This window comes from Cydia pomonella, chromosome 22 (genome assembly GCF_033807575.1).
Source record: "Cydia pomonella isolate Wapato2018A chromosome 22, ilCydPomo1, whole genome shotgun sequence".
NCBI classification, from domain to species: domain Eukaryota; kingdom Metazoa; phylum Arthropoda; class Insecta; order Lepidoptera; family Tortricidae; genus Cydia; species Cydia pomonella.
Window position 1 is genome coordinate 9,843,267 of NC_084724.1, and position 15,098 is coordinate 9,858,364.

Consider the following 15,098-nt stretch of genomic DNA (forward strand, 5'->3'; position numbering starts at 1 on the left):
CCGAGATATTTTGGCGCTCGAACAAAGTGAGAGCACCAATAGTTCGAGGGTGAGATGGTTACTTTCACCCGAGTTAAACACTCTACTTTTCATTTCGACTATGCAGAAACTCAAACACAAAAAATGTAGGTTTATTATACTTCTTTAGAACAAATTATTAACAGCTACATACTTACAGCGATAGGTAAACGACATAACACCAATGAAATTAAATTAGTTAAGAGTTACAGAGAAATTTGAACAATTCAAAAAGACAAATTAATAGGATATTATGAGCGTCGTTTGAGAATCTCTCAACCTATTCAGCAGTGAAAATCTTTAATTTCTTGCTTTTAAAGTTTTCCGATCGTCTTTTTAAAAATGCTAATAAGTTCGTAAAATTCTTCAAATAAACTTGATGCTTGTTATGAATAGTTGATTTAAGCATTGTGTACGTGCTCCAAAGTGTAGATGGGTTTAATGTCTTCGATATTTCTGCGAAATATGCCAGAAACACGGTTTCCGACAGCGACTTCACTTTCTTAGCGCTTCTCCAGTTTATAAAGTGGTCGTATGCCTTCATGTATCTCTCCTTAGAACATTCCGGTAACAAACTATACTTTTATCGATTCGTGGGTTGAATTAATTTCTTCGTCGCTGGAATCGCACGATAAATCCATTTTTATTCAGAATTGAACAATTTTCTTGTTTTATCTTTATCCGTTATTCCCGCCTTTTCTATTATTTAGTTTCCAATTTAAAAAAAACAGTGTAATGGGCTCTACTCTATAGACAACAAACAAAATACATGCAATAAATCGCAAACGATTTTTGATAAAATCCCGATAAATTGGGTACGAATTCATCTATAAAACCCATTATTCAATCATTTCATTCATTCAATTGCTAGATTGTCTATGGTTTCAGACATTTTAATACCTATTTTTAATTCTATACTGCCTTAAATGAATGGAAGTACAGACACTGGGTCTATTTTATATAGCATAAGCTTGCTCATCATAACTTGAAAAAAAAAATTACTTTCCACCCTACGGTGGGAAAAGCTATTTTCCACCCGAAAAATCACACTTTCCGAACAGGAGAGATGAAAATAAATTTACACGTTATAATTGTAAGACATATTTACATATGTCGTAAAAATAATATACAAATCAATATCAAATACATGATGCAAGCGTTCAGTAACCAATTCCTTATAGTTTAAAAATCGATGATTAATGTTTCCCCACGATGCAAAGTAGCCCCAGTTTACCGGTACGTAAACATCTAGCTAAACACGAGCACTCAAGCCTGTAGAAGAAACCCCGATGGGGTTGAAACATGTCGCCGTGAGTGTAACTGTGGTATCTAAATATTTGAACCTTGTACTTTTCGAGAAAAAGTAGTTTAGAAATTCAACATCTACTTGGATCTCATCGTCAGAATTCAGTTAAGATAAAACAAGCAGGAAATTCTTATAATATTTATTATAATTATTTATTAGATTAAGTTACGTATACACGTATAAGTACATAGGATATCACTGGTTATATTTACCACATTTAATCACATTCACCTTTGGTACCATTTTGTTCAGGGCCCATTTCAGGAACTTAACTAGTCTTTAATAAGGTTTCAATTAAATTTTATACGGAGTGCCATGTTGACCGAAAAGTGTTTTGTCCAGTTCTAATACACGCCTCAGCATATTATCATCACCAATCCATTTCGTCCCACAGCTGACTATAAACCTCTTATTATAGTTACGATAGCTCAATGATATTTGATGATATGATTTTATTCCAGATGCATATTGGCCATCAATTGCTTATTAGGAACTTCACCTAACACCACTTCAATTTTCGCAGATCTATATCTAACATAATACTTATTCCTGAAGTGATTTTTGTCATTCAATCTTTTTTTGTACACGACTCACTTATTCTCAGAAGTAGGTCTCGCCCACCGCCTTCCCTCCTTTATCCTCGTCGTAAACAACTCCTCGATGACATAAGGATTCATGCCCTTGGTTTCTGGTATCATGTAATAAGTACATAATGTGCAGGTGAAGGCACAGCCCGCAAATACGAAGAAAACAACCTGCAGGCCTATGTATTCGACTGCTGGCACGAAGACGAGTAGAAGGATGAAGTTGACGATGTACAACCATAGCATCATGATGGACTGCGAGAAGCCTTTTACCTGCAAGAAGGTGGTTTTAAACAGTCAAGGACTTTAATTGTTGAGCCAGGGTTTTACTTTACATGTCACAATAATTTATTACACACTTAAATATATAAATGGTGGAGGGTTTTCAATAGAAATATATTGTTAGGCAGTTTCATAACTTTTACAATCGAAATTTATATTAGGATAAATCAATATACGATTCGTCAAGTTGCTTTATCTGCAAAGTAAATAAGCTAAATTTATCTATAGCACGGTTTCATTTTATGAGCATTTCTTTAAAAAAAATACCACTTTCATTCATTTTGTATTTTTTCATAAATGTTGTGTTATTTCTACCCAGAATCACGAGTTCTTTCGATCCTAATGGCATAAAAAAATCCCAGAGTTTTTTTTTTCTATTATGTTACCATTGCCCTATATACTTTGTATGGCGGTAACAAATGGCAAGTTTGAAAAATGTGTGGAAATTTTGGGAAACTTTTTTTCTCCCATAAGGATGAAAAGGGCTCGCCATCCTGAATAGAAATAATACAAAAGTGGCAAAAAAAAGGTCACATAAAAAATTTCAAAAACATAAAAGCTCTTATCACATTGACCTCCATCATATCATATATGTTATTTCATTTAGTGCAAATGGAGCAGCCTGTATCGAGTAAGCGTGGACCGGTTCTTGTTCTGCTCGGCCGGCCGGTATGATAACAAACGCGCTCAGTTTGTGATATTTGCAATTATAATGTCATTTACGAATCCCAGTCGTTTAATTCTAATAAAACTAACAGTGAATCATTCAAAAATGCCGTAGTACAGTATTACAGAGTTATCCCGAAGCTGTGGCTTACATGGCGACCGTGGGAGATACTGCATATGTAAAATCAACATGGACGACAACGACACTGAGGACGACTTGGAGGACGAGCCGATTGCGTCGAGCCCATCATTAATGCGGCGAATAACCAGTGGTACCATCGAGCTGATACAAAAATTTACGAATTGGATGTATATGTGTATTGCATTGTATTTCTACTTAATTATTAAATACTGCGGAATGGAGTATCGAGACAAACCATTGTGGTTTAACGATACTTTTTGATCAAATATTCTGTAATTGTGATTTATCTGTAATAAATAAAAATAATAAAATATTTTATTATCTGAGCCTCTCTCTCTTTTCATGTAACTATGTGATCGAGATGTCTCTTGTAGCAAGTACCTGATAGGGTAAGAACCCCCTTAATAAAACAAAACAACTTAGAAAATTTCCGTTAAATTTTTCTTTCTAACAAAAACTAATGTCAAAATCGTTTGATAGGGACAAAGGATTATCAACATCTCATTTAATTTGACAGATGTTAACGAATAACGCAAAAACTTACCTCAGGAACAAACACTTCAGCCAACAGCACATACGGTATCATCCCACCGCCGAGGTTGAAGATGAAGCAGAAGACCAATATGATGGCCGGAACCAGCCACTGAGGCCCAATTGGCCACCGAACCATAACACCTAGCAGCACCATACAGATCCCGTTTATAGTGGATGCCGAAGTCAGTAAGATCTGAAAAATTAGAAACCAACATTTTTATATGATATCATTGAAAATTGTATTTCTGGAGAATTTAATCTGACGTCGTATCAAATCATCTGCCTATTTGTGGAAACTACTTATATAATACATACATATATTTTAATAAGCGCTGGTGGCCTAGCGGTAAGAGCGTGCGGCTTGCAATTCGGAGGTCGCGGGTTCAAACCCTGGCTCGTATCAATGTGTTTTTTGGAACTTATGTACGAAATATCATTTGATATTTACTAGTCGCTTTTCGGTGAAGGAAAACATCGTGAGGAAACCGGACTAATCTCAACAAGGCCTAGTTTATCGTCTGGGTTGGAAGGTCAGATGGCAGTAGCTTTCGTAAAAACTAGTGCCTACGCCACATCTTGGGATTAGTTGTCAAGCGAAACCCACGCTCCCATGAGCCGTGGCAAAATGCCGGGACAACGCGAGGAAAAAGAAGATATATCTTATAATGTTGGCAGTTATAATTTCTCATGGATTTAACTTGACAGTGGAAATGAAACGATTTTGCCCAAAAATGGATATGGCACTAATGTATTCACAGTCGACCATACGCAACAAACGGTTCCAATCAATTTTGAAATGTATCTCACCCGTCTGCCAAACAAATCCGTGCAAGCCGCCCCAGAGATAGCTCCCACCATCAAGATGGAAGCCATTAGAACGGCGCACAAGTCTGGCGATAGAGAGGGAGCGGCTTTGAGGAACAGGGTTCCACCGTACACTTGGATGGCGACAACTCCAGTGAAGATGGAGAGAGTCAAGAGTAAAGTGACGACGATGAAGGACCAGCGCGCTCCAGGAGAAATGCCTGCAAAAATTGTCTAATTGTAAGTGGTCTTTATGACTAACAAGGAAAGGTACCCGACTGTCCGGATCCGATATGATTTATTTTCATATTATGTTAGTGAGTCTAAAATAACATATATATTTTTTTTTTTTAGCTGCCCGATCTTAACCTATTGGGAGAAATTGTCCTCAAAATTACTGAAAAGTGAATAAATTCTATAACTTCAGTAGAGAGTTTTATTCAAGCAAATTACTATTTAATTAAGTACTGCAGAAGTATCATGGTAGCATTTTTATCACCTGTCATGTCATGCGTCACTTTCGCACTTACATACTTGTTAGAACGTGACAGGCATGGTGACAAAATGGTAAAGAGCAGTCCGTAGCCCTAGATTTGAAAACATGAAAAAATAATAGGTGTTTTGTATATATTCCTAAAAAAGCATCCATCAAAGTTAAAACTTTTAGAGGTAGGTGTTAATAAGTTACAGGTGTTGTAATATAAATATTTAACTGCCTTGAATGCAAGACACAAAACTGCAGAAGTCTACAAAACAAAAGATAATGTACGAAGGATAACAGATGCAAAAATATCTCTTACGGAAATACTGCAAAGCTGATAGTTTAGCAGGGGGAACGAATTCTCCGCTTGCTAGATTTTGCTTTTCGGGATCCTGGGTCACGGGTTCTGGAAAAAATAATTAATTAATTAATCATAGTATTTACAAAAGGCAAAGTACCACATACGTCAGCTTAAGGGTAACATATTGTTAAGATTGTCTGGAAGATATTGCTTTTTAGCGATAAGACCGCCTGATGTTTACCTTTTTTTTGTACTCTTTGTATTGTTTTCTGCATTTGGGGCGTGCAATTAAGAGTATTTGTATTGTATTGTTAGCGTACTAATAAAATGTTCTCATTTACTTCCGAAACGGGATTCACTAATTAAGTTGCGATTTAAATGATTAAAAAATCCTATGTCTTACAATTTCGTTGAGAACATGTACATTTTTTCCTTAATATCACAATAATAAAACCACCCAAGAGCATTTCAGGCCATGCTCAGTGTAGGCTTTTGCAGTAACCATTCCGCCACAACCATCATCATCATAGCAGCCGAAATACTTCCACTGCTGGACATAGACCTCCCCCAGGGATCTCCATAACGACCAGTCTTGCGCCGCTCTCATCCATCGACTACCTGCGACCTTGACCAGATCATCGGACCATCTTGTTGTGGGTCTTTTCTTACTGCGTTTTCCGGTACGCGGTTGCCTTTTAGGAAACTTTCCGCCGCATTGGCCATCGGTCCTACGAACAATGAATCCCGCCCACTGTTTTTAGTCTAGCCACTCTCTGAACTTTGTCAACGACCTTGGTTCTCTTCCGGGTCTCGTCATTCCTCATTTATTTCCCAGGGAAACCCCAAGTATAGCTTGCTCCATATAGCCCTTTGAGTGACTTTGAGCTTTTTTTATGAGACCCATTGTGAGCGACCACACAATAAGCGGACTTAAATTATGAACATTGGACATAACAAGCAAGAGGGAGATTATTTGCAGGACTTTTTTTTATACTATGTCGGTGGCAAACAAGCATACGGCCCGCCTGATGGTAAGCAGCAGTCTCCGTAGCCTATTTACGCGCGTAGAAGAGTTACATGCGCGTTGCCGAGCCTAGCATTCCCCCCCCTCGTTGAGCTCTGGCAACCTTACTCACCGGCAGGAACACAACACTGACTTAAGGATGACTCACGGCTAGACCGGGCCGGAGCTTCCGGCGCTTCGTTTTCTATGGAAAGCACCACTTGATGACCGATCAGCCGTCATAGAAAGTGACGGTCAGACGCCTCGGCCCGGACCCGGCCCGGAGCGTCAGTCATCCTTGACAAGCCTTAAAATCTATGTCAGTATGATTTTACCTTCAATCGGTACTAAAGTCGCAGATTTCTGCTTGTTGTCTTGGTTGGCTTTAATTTCTGCCATCTCATCGATTACAGCCTTGTCTTTGATTGTAGATGCACGGTAGAAAGATAAAGATTTCAAGGCTTCCTGCAAGAAGAAATAGACTAAACTTATCTGCTTATATTGTATATCATCCTATTCATAAAATAGCCCTGACTACACCTTCACCATATGATCTGTGGTCAAACAACTCATGTTTCCAAAACTTTTGACATGAATCAATCTGAGCGCAGTCAGCATTAATAGTACGTAGCGGATGAAACAAGGCGTCAAAAGTATTTGCTGGAATACTATTTCAAATAAGGATATACTTATAATATATCCCATTTCATTTACCATGGCGGGATTCCACTTAAGACGGTCATTAGACGTAAACAATACAAGTAGTGACAACAAAAGATACCCGGAAAACTTTTTGCGGCGTCGTGTCTTACATGTTACTGTCCAGTATTGATCCTTTTGTGTTATTATTAGACCACACACTGGCTTTGAAGAGCCAAGCACGTAAAGCAATACTTAATTGTTGACTGTACCAAGAACTTCATACCACTCGGGTATGTCTTAAGTCAGAAGCATGGAAAAGTTATCTTTTACAGTCCGTATTTTTCTGTTAAAGCTTTTTACTAATTAGCGGATGTATCTTACTTCATGTTTTCCAATCAAGCAGAGATACACCGGGGTCTCAGGAAGCAACCACATTGTGAACGCATTCGCAATGGCCAGGCCGAAGTTTATATATGCAATGTTGTGGTACGAGGTCACCCAGCCAAGGATTATGGATACCAGGGCACCAAGAGCGTACATCACTGATGGCATGGAAGACATGAAACCTCGGCAGGCATCTTCGGAGACTTCGGCTGCGAATGCCCAGGCTACCTTTGAATCAAATAAAAAAATCAAATCAAAAATCAAAATATCTTTATTTATCATGACGGCATGTTACAAACAATAGCCCATTGCAGTGAACCCCACACTAGGCGTAGCTTATGTTGCGAGGATCCAGGTCACGAGTTACTAAGTTGGTGCGGCTCTATATATTTATTTTTAATTATTTAGGAAACAAACAGTGACATACAAATGTGTTTAAACTAAGCTATACAATTGGACCTATAGTTCCATTAAATATAATATACTGATATTCATAACAAGTCGAAACTGGGCTTTTTCGTATCGGCTCATAAATAGGAAAATATACAAAAGTACCTAAGAATCAATCATGCTCACAAATACACGTACGTTGCACAGTACTATTCAACAATGACAGTTGTAACTAAGTTCTATAAAAAAATCTGTTCAAGCAACGAAAACGTGCTAGGAGAATGAAGAAGTAGCCCTACATGGGATAAGACTCAACAACTGACTGTCGTCCACTACATACGAGTATAACTAACATTTCAGAATGTCTTCAGATTCCTCATAGTTCCAAAACAAATTACTAATTAGTTATGGTATCCTGGTACTGGTAGGGTAGTGTTGTTGCTGAAATCTTGTGATCCCATTGTATACCGGAAACAGATTAACTGATTAGGGATAGATTATTAAAAAGAAATACCTGCATAAGTAAACCACCGCTCACGCCAAATAAGCACCTTCCAATTAATAACATAGGAGATGTTGTCCCGTAAATAACAAACACCCACGATACCTGAAAACACAGTAACGTAAACATTACGTGCAAAAAGGGAGGTATGATCAAAATTGTTAACGAGTAAATGTGGAAGTTACAGAAAAATCTCAAAATTTCTCTTCACTTCTTCTCAAAATCATTCACGAGACATTTCTCATGCAAGTTTCCACTTAAAGGTCAGGTTCAGATAATTAATTGTTACTCAATGTTCTTAACTGTTTACGACTGTTTCATTTATAATTTATGTCACGCATTGGTGTCTATTCCAAGAGTCTTAGAAACCAAAACTACTGTAACGCGCCGAAATAAATACCGAGAACATTTCATGGAAACTTTGAAATTTTGGAAAAAAATTCTTTGGCACATTGCTACTCGAATCTACAAATTTAATTTTTTTCCTTTCGATCTGTCGGCGGCCGATCGTAAGATCAGGCACATCGAGAATTTTCTAGACATATCGGGAAACGTGTAAATCTTTGTCTCATTCCCTGAGTCGACGGAGCCGGATATTTCTGGACAGTTTGCCATTCGGGCATCTGAAGCAACCTGACGAACCTATCCTACATATCTATTGGTTTAATATGACTACCGTCAAAACATTACACAGGAACATGATGACCTGTCTGATCTTACAATCGGCCGCTGACAGAATGAAATTATTATACTATTATTATACTGAATTCATAGGCAGCAATTAATCAAATATTGCATGCAAGTTCTCATGCCGTGTAAATGAGGCTTTACAGACAATTCTTTTCATCACGCTTGCTAAGAAAAAAAAAGCGCAAAAAATCATTTGTGTCCATTTATTGTCTTATAGTTCGTGTCATCCACGATGACGCGCAGATTTGTCAAATCTAACCTTTAATAACTTGACAATACGAGTCAAGGCACACGTCATCGTGAATGAGTAATCTATGTATATGATCGTTTGTCCTTATCTGCATCAAAACATCAGGTATCCAAATTCCCAACAAGTACTGAGAGTTCCGCTACTTGACGCTAGATGTAGACTACGAAAATAATAGTATTTTTGATAACAAAACCGTTGTATGACGTGAGCACTCTTGGTCTTCTTAATTCTCTTTGCTCAAATCAAAGAGATTTCAAATTCTCTTGGCTAAAACGGTACTTTTGCCCTAATTGTTCAAACAGAGAGCACATGTTATTGTATACCCACATGGGGCATATACATAGTTAAATCAACTCGAGCATTTGAGTAAGTACTAAACTCCCAATCAGAAATTTTAAGTATCCATCTTGGCCCACCCACGGTCCACTTCACCTTCCAAATTCCATCGTCCGCGATAATTATTTCGCTATTTTTATTGATAGTGATAATAAACAAGATAAATGGATATTATATATTGCCTTTTATTATCAAACAGGCAATAATGTTATTATCTCGACAGGAGGTAACATTAGATATATGTAGTAGAAATTTTGCACAAACACTTGAGTAAATAAGATTGTACATGTATGTACAGTCCACGTCAATGACGTCAATTAAAACAGAAAACATTACTTTGGTAATCCGCGAAAAGATAACGTGCTATTGAGTAGCAGTGCTAATACGTTATACTTACTTGCGTATTTTTACATGCAATTAATGTTCCTACCCTTCCACCGCAAAATAAATACGCAAATAAATATATCAATCCACCACCGAAAGTAAAAAGCTCGACACGTGTTTCACCTCTCTACGAGGCGTCCTCAGCCTTAAAAAAATACGCAAGTGAGTATAACGGGTTAGGATTGATTGACTACACGTTATCTTTTCGCGGATTAGCAAGGTAATATTTTTTGTTTTAATTGATATTGATTTCCGCAAAGTAACGCCTGATTCTATTCATTATTTGTCAATGACGTCGCAAACATATTTTGTCGTCGACTGTGCAGTCAATAAGGGAAGTCGCTTTTAGTAACAGATTTGATTAAGAGTAATGAACATGCTGCCAAAATGCGCTCCCATACAATCGAAGTTACGCTCTCATTTTAAAACGAGATGCTTAAGAAGAAACGGGACGGCCGCTTCTCCATACAACTGTAGTTCCCATTTTCCTTTCTGGATACTGACATTATGGAAAATATTTTTTAATAATTTGATGGATATTAACCATAGCTATACCTCTACGTTTGGCTTTTTTCGATTGTTTTATTATTGTAAAAATGAGGTGCGAAAAACAGATTTCATATAAAAATTTAAAAACTCCTAACTCTTATGATACTTAAAAATTTGAAAAAAAATAATTAAACGTAGTGGCATAGCTGTGCAATAAATTGTGCCAAAATATTTTATATACACACTTTGTACTCTATGAGCTGTTCACCTTGCGAGCATAACTGAATAAATATCCGGCTCCGCCACTTTGATACTTTTCCAAAAACTAAATCGACAAAAAACATTATATTTAATCATCGAAACAGCTCACAAAATTTCACGAGAATCGGTTGAGAATTGCGATCTGTAGAGGAGAAAATCCCGACATACGAAAGCATTTTGGCCCAAGCTGAAATGGTGACTACGCTAACGTTCGGTCAATAATTAGGTCCACAAACCACTTACCGCAACTACAACATTAGTAAAAATACCACTCCTCTTCCTCCCAAACTTATCCACGATGACCCCTCCGAATGGTGACATGAAAATGCTGGAAATGTAAGGTAGGCTGCCCATGAGGGCTTCTTCGAAGAGACTGATGCGGCCTGAGAGGGGCGTGGCGGCGCTCTGGAGGATGAGCAGGGCGTACGACGGCCATACTGTCCCGGAGCCGAGGAGGAACTTTGGGAAGGCCACTGGAACAGGTTAAAAACTCGTATCAGCATTATGTTTTTAGAGCTAGGTGTACAAAAACCACGTAGTCGAATGATACAGAGCACTTTCACTTTATCCGATCTAATATGGAATGGTTCTTGGAGAACAATTGCTAGGCAGTAACCTATCTATGGTTTGAAGTCCTTTTTTGTGTACCTTTAAAAAGGCACTTTTTAAATTTTTACTTCTGTTAGGTCGTATCCGACATCCGATATCGGAGAGGATATGTGAAAACGCTCTCAGGTCTCAGGTCTCGTATTACAAATTTATTTATTTATTTCAACTTTATTGCACATCATCATCCATAAACGGAATGTAGGAAAAATGTTATATTCATTAGATAATCTAATGACACTATGTTGTTTTTTTTTTTATACAACGTCGGTGACAAACAAGCATACGGCCCACCTGATGGTAAGCAGTCTCCGTAGCCTATGTGTACGCCTGCAACTCCAGAGGAGTTACATGCGCGTTGCCGACCCTAACAACCCTCCCTTCCCTCGTTGAGCTCTGGCAACCTTACTCACCGGTAGGAACACAACACTATGAGTAGGGTCTAGTGTTATTTGGCTGCGCTTTTCTGTAAGGCGGATGTACTTCCCCAGTTGGGCTCTGCTCTGGAATGACATCCGCTATGCTGTGCCCTACCACACAAAGCGAGATGACATTCACAATGCCTATACCTCTCTTAAAACTGTTTGACGCGGTAAACGCAGCGGTAGGAGAATTGTCATGTCATCTCCATGTCATCATAATATTGTAGTGTTACCCGATTTACGTATACATACAAAATTACATATAAAATAAGCTTCCAAAATTTGTCACATACTAACAGGGCAACTTAAATATGTAAAAGTAAAAGCTAGTAAAAATTGTAAATTTTATAAAAAAAACTTTTTCTAGGTGTTCTATATTTTAACGTCAATGTATACATCAATCTGCAGAGATAACATACACCCCCCCCCCCCCCCCAGCGTAAACAAGTTTCTACGCAGGAGGGCAGTTATGCTTGCTGTACGTCAAATTGTATACTGTTACATGAAAAAGGTCTTGTTTTGTTTGATCTCGTCCAAAAGATCTTACATTTAGAATATGGTAATTTTTGATTGTCTGGAAAGAAATGGCTTTGAAATTAATTCGTGTAACTAAAATATTCTTGTTTCTTTTCTTGTTGGTCCAATTGTCATTAATATTTACTACGCCGTGTCAAACACAAAAGCAATCAGTGCAATCACTCGGACGCCATCCCACCGAAGTGTCAAAACTGAAAACTATACTTTATGCATATGCACGTATGTAGGTCTATATGTAGCTCTGTGGTCTGTGACACATTAATTCGTCTTCGGCGTTTGATCTACGGTGTGGATATATCCATCATTGGCGTCATAAAGGATAAACCAGGATCGGATGACGGGATCCAGGAAAAGTCGAGACCTATTCCAATATTATAGAATCACTTATAGTGATTTTGGTATCTTTTATAGTACATAATAACTAGTGAATTTTGTCCTTGGAGTGGTATTGCTGTTCAAGAGTATACAATGATGGTATTTAAACTGTTTTGTGAAGTCGGCTTTTTCTTTGTTCTGTTATGTTTACCTAAAGTAAGTATTCATTATTTTTATAATTTAAATGTTATAATAACCTACGTTAACGGAAATATAGATATGAATTCCAAACTGAGTAAATACTGACGTGCCCTACATTACTGTCACTGATATTGTTAACTTAATTTTAACACAATGCATAAGTAAATCAAAACAAAATGTATAATATTTAATATTCTTAAACTTTTTCATTTTTTTATTTTTTTATCACTAGTTGCTCCTGTGGTGTACAGTCAGCGTCAAATACTTTGTAGCATCCAAAGTAGCCAAATAGTTCGGTACACCATATATTTAGTATGGTGTACCGAACTATTTGGGCACTTTGAGTGCCACAAAGTATTTGATGCTGACTGTACACCTCACGATATCACATGAGACCGACATTTTGAAATAAAATGAATGGACATAATAAATCTATAATATAATTATCAAATCTGCTTATTATTTTTTTTACGAGAATCGGTTGAGAAATGCGACCCGTAGAAAAGAACATCCGAATAGATATACATACAAAAGCATACCAAAGCTGAAATGGCGACCTTTCGTTCGATCAATCAATTATATTTAAGACGTAACCGTAAATAAAATATATATATACAGTGAAATTTTAAACTCAAAAAACTTACTTATGGTTGTCCCCAAACACTGACGCAAAAAACTCTGGATCCTCATTATGATTAATTTATATTTAAAACACTTCTACACTAAAAACACTAAAATTAAAATAAACTCCCGTAACGAGTACCAGGGGCACATAAGAGTTACGGAGCTGGGACAGCCGTGCGTCGCCGTAAGCGCAACCGCGCCGAATAGCTCCTTCTGTCATGAACTGCCAATTTTCCCCATACTGTTATCACTAATCACTATTGGCAAGTGCGAAGTCGTTGGAGGGAGAACTAGCGCTGAGTGTCACAAACACACGTTATCTTATGGAATGACAAACATTAATGCTAGAGACAGCCGTTGGAACTAATTTTACTCCATAAGATTTAACGTAGAAAAGCCGACAAAATGATGGCATCACCAATCGTGTACATAGCGAATATTCTTAGTTTCCTTAGATATTAATCAGTCTAAGGGTTTCCATACGTCTATCGAGGCAGAATCGGCAAAAACTGATAGAAAAAACTTTTATATATTAAAAAATCTGCCAAGAGCTGAGCATGTGTATGCTGCAAACGAGCAGACGAGCCGCCTGATGGGAAGCAGTCATCGCCGCCCATGGACATAAGCAACATCGGAGGAGCCACTTATGCGTTGCCAACCTTTGAGAACCCTAAAAACCTGCTTCTTGAAGAACCCCATGTCATAGCGCAAGGGAAACACCTCAGAAGGTAGTTCATTCCACAACTTGCACGTTCTGGGAAAAAACGAGCGAGATGCCCGCTTGTTCTTGGTTTGCCACGTGTCGAGAAAGTGAGGATGAACTTTGTTTCTTTGGCGGGAGGTGCGGTGATAAAAACGTGACGGTGGCACCAATTCAAAAAGTTCTTCAGAACATTCCCCATTGTACAGACGGTAGAACAGGCATAGAGAGCCAACGTCTCTCCGAAGACTGAGAGGTTTCGTAGTTACCATTCTGTCAAAATAGGCCAAACGGGGGCTATTAGTAAGTATCATGTACATTACAAGCATAAGGGAGTACCTTTGCAGCGCTTTGTACGTTTTCACTAAGGACGGACAGACAGACATGGTGAAACTATAAGGGTTTCTAGGTGACTACGAAACCCTAAAAAGCATGGTTCAGCTGATGCCTGCTGACGCGTTGCCATCTAGCTTTAAAATTTTGTGAATTATCAAATTATACGAGTATTATTATGTTGAATATAAATGCAATGTCTGTCATCTTCTGTTAAATGTATTGTCAGAGATTGTGAGAGATTGATTGATTGTTTTATAACAAAAACTAGTTAAGTAAATAGAAAAAGAGCAATCTATCACAATCAATTTAACACTTAAAAATTATCGCAATTTCCTTGTTTTCCATACTCCGAGACAGCTTTATGGTGTAGCGATAATCCAATGGATCTCATGTAGACATTTGATCCACAAAATATACCTGATCGATTGATCCCATTAATAAAAACTAGTAATCTAGCCTATTATACATATAAGCAGGAAGTCAAATACCTACAAGAAACCTATTTAAGTATTGTTTATTTAGCAGTACACGTGTACTGTCGCGGTCACGGTTGACCAAGTTTACAAACAACTATTATTACTCTGTCTTGCAGTAAATTGGTCGCTGGAACCCGATTCGGAATTAATAAATTGAAACGGTTTTGATTTTATTTTGACACAACCTTGAAGATCGCTCACGCTGGTGTATGCGCTTGAAGTGAAAAAAGTGCTTTTGATGCACGCCAATAACAAGACGATCGGCAAGACATCTTTTTTTTATTATACATAGAGGAGGCAAACGAGCAGACGAATCACCTGATGGTAAGCGATTACCGGCGCCCATGGACACCTGCAACACCAGAGGGGTTGTAAGTGCGTAGCCGGAATTTAAGATGGGAGAACGTTCTTTTCTTGAAGGTTTGAAGGGCG

General features: G+C 37.9%; 1 protein-coding gene across 1 annotated transcript; it reads right to left on the reverse strand.

The window, feature by feature from the left end:
• Positions 1 to 22: 22 nt before the first annotated feature.
• Positions 23 to 13,632, reverse strand: LOC133530364 (solute carrier family 2, facilitated glucose transporter member 6-like). The gene is made up of 10 exons (XM_061868275.1): positions 13,175 to 13,632; positions 10,693 to 10,922; positions 8,052 to 8,144; positions 7,145 to 7,375; positions 6,457 to 6,586; positions 5,137 to 5,223; positions 4,340 to 4,557; positions 3,543 to 3,725; positions 1,919 to 2,181; positions 23 to 636 (listed from the first exon to the last, which is right to left on the reverse strand). The coding sequence occupies exons 1-10, from the start codon at positions 13,218 to 13,220 to the stop codon at positions 594 to 596; spliced, it is 1,524 nt and encodes a 507-aa protein (XP_061724259.1). The 5' UTR covers positions 13,221 to 13,632; the 3' UTR covers positions 23 to 593.
• Between the last annotated feature and the right edge of the window lie 1,466 nt (positions 13,633 to 15,098).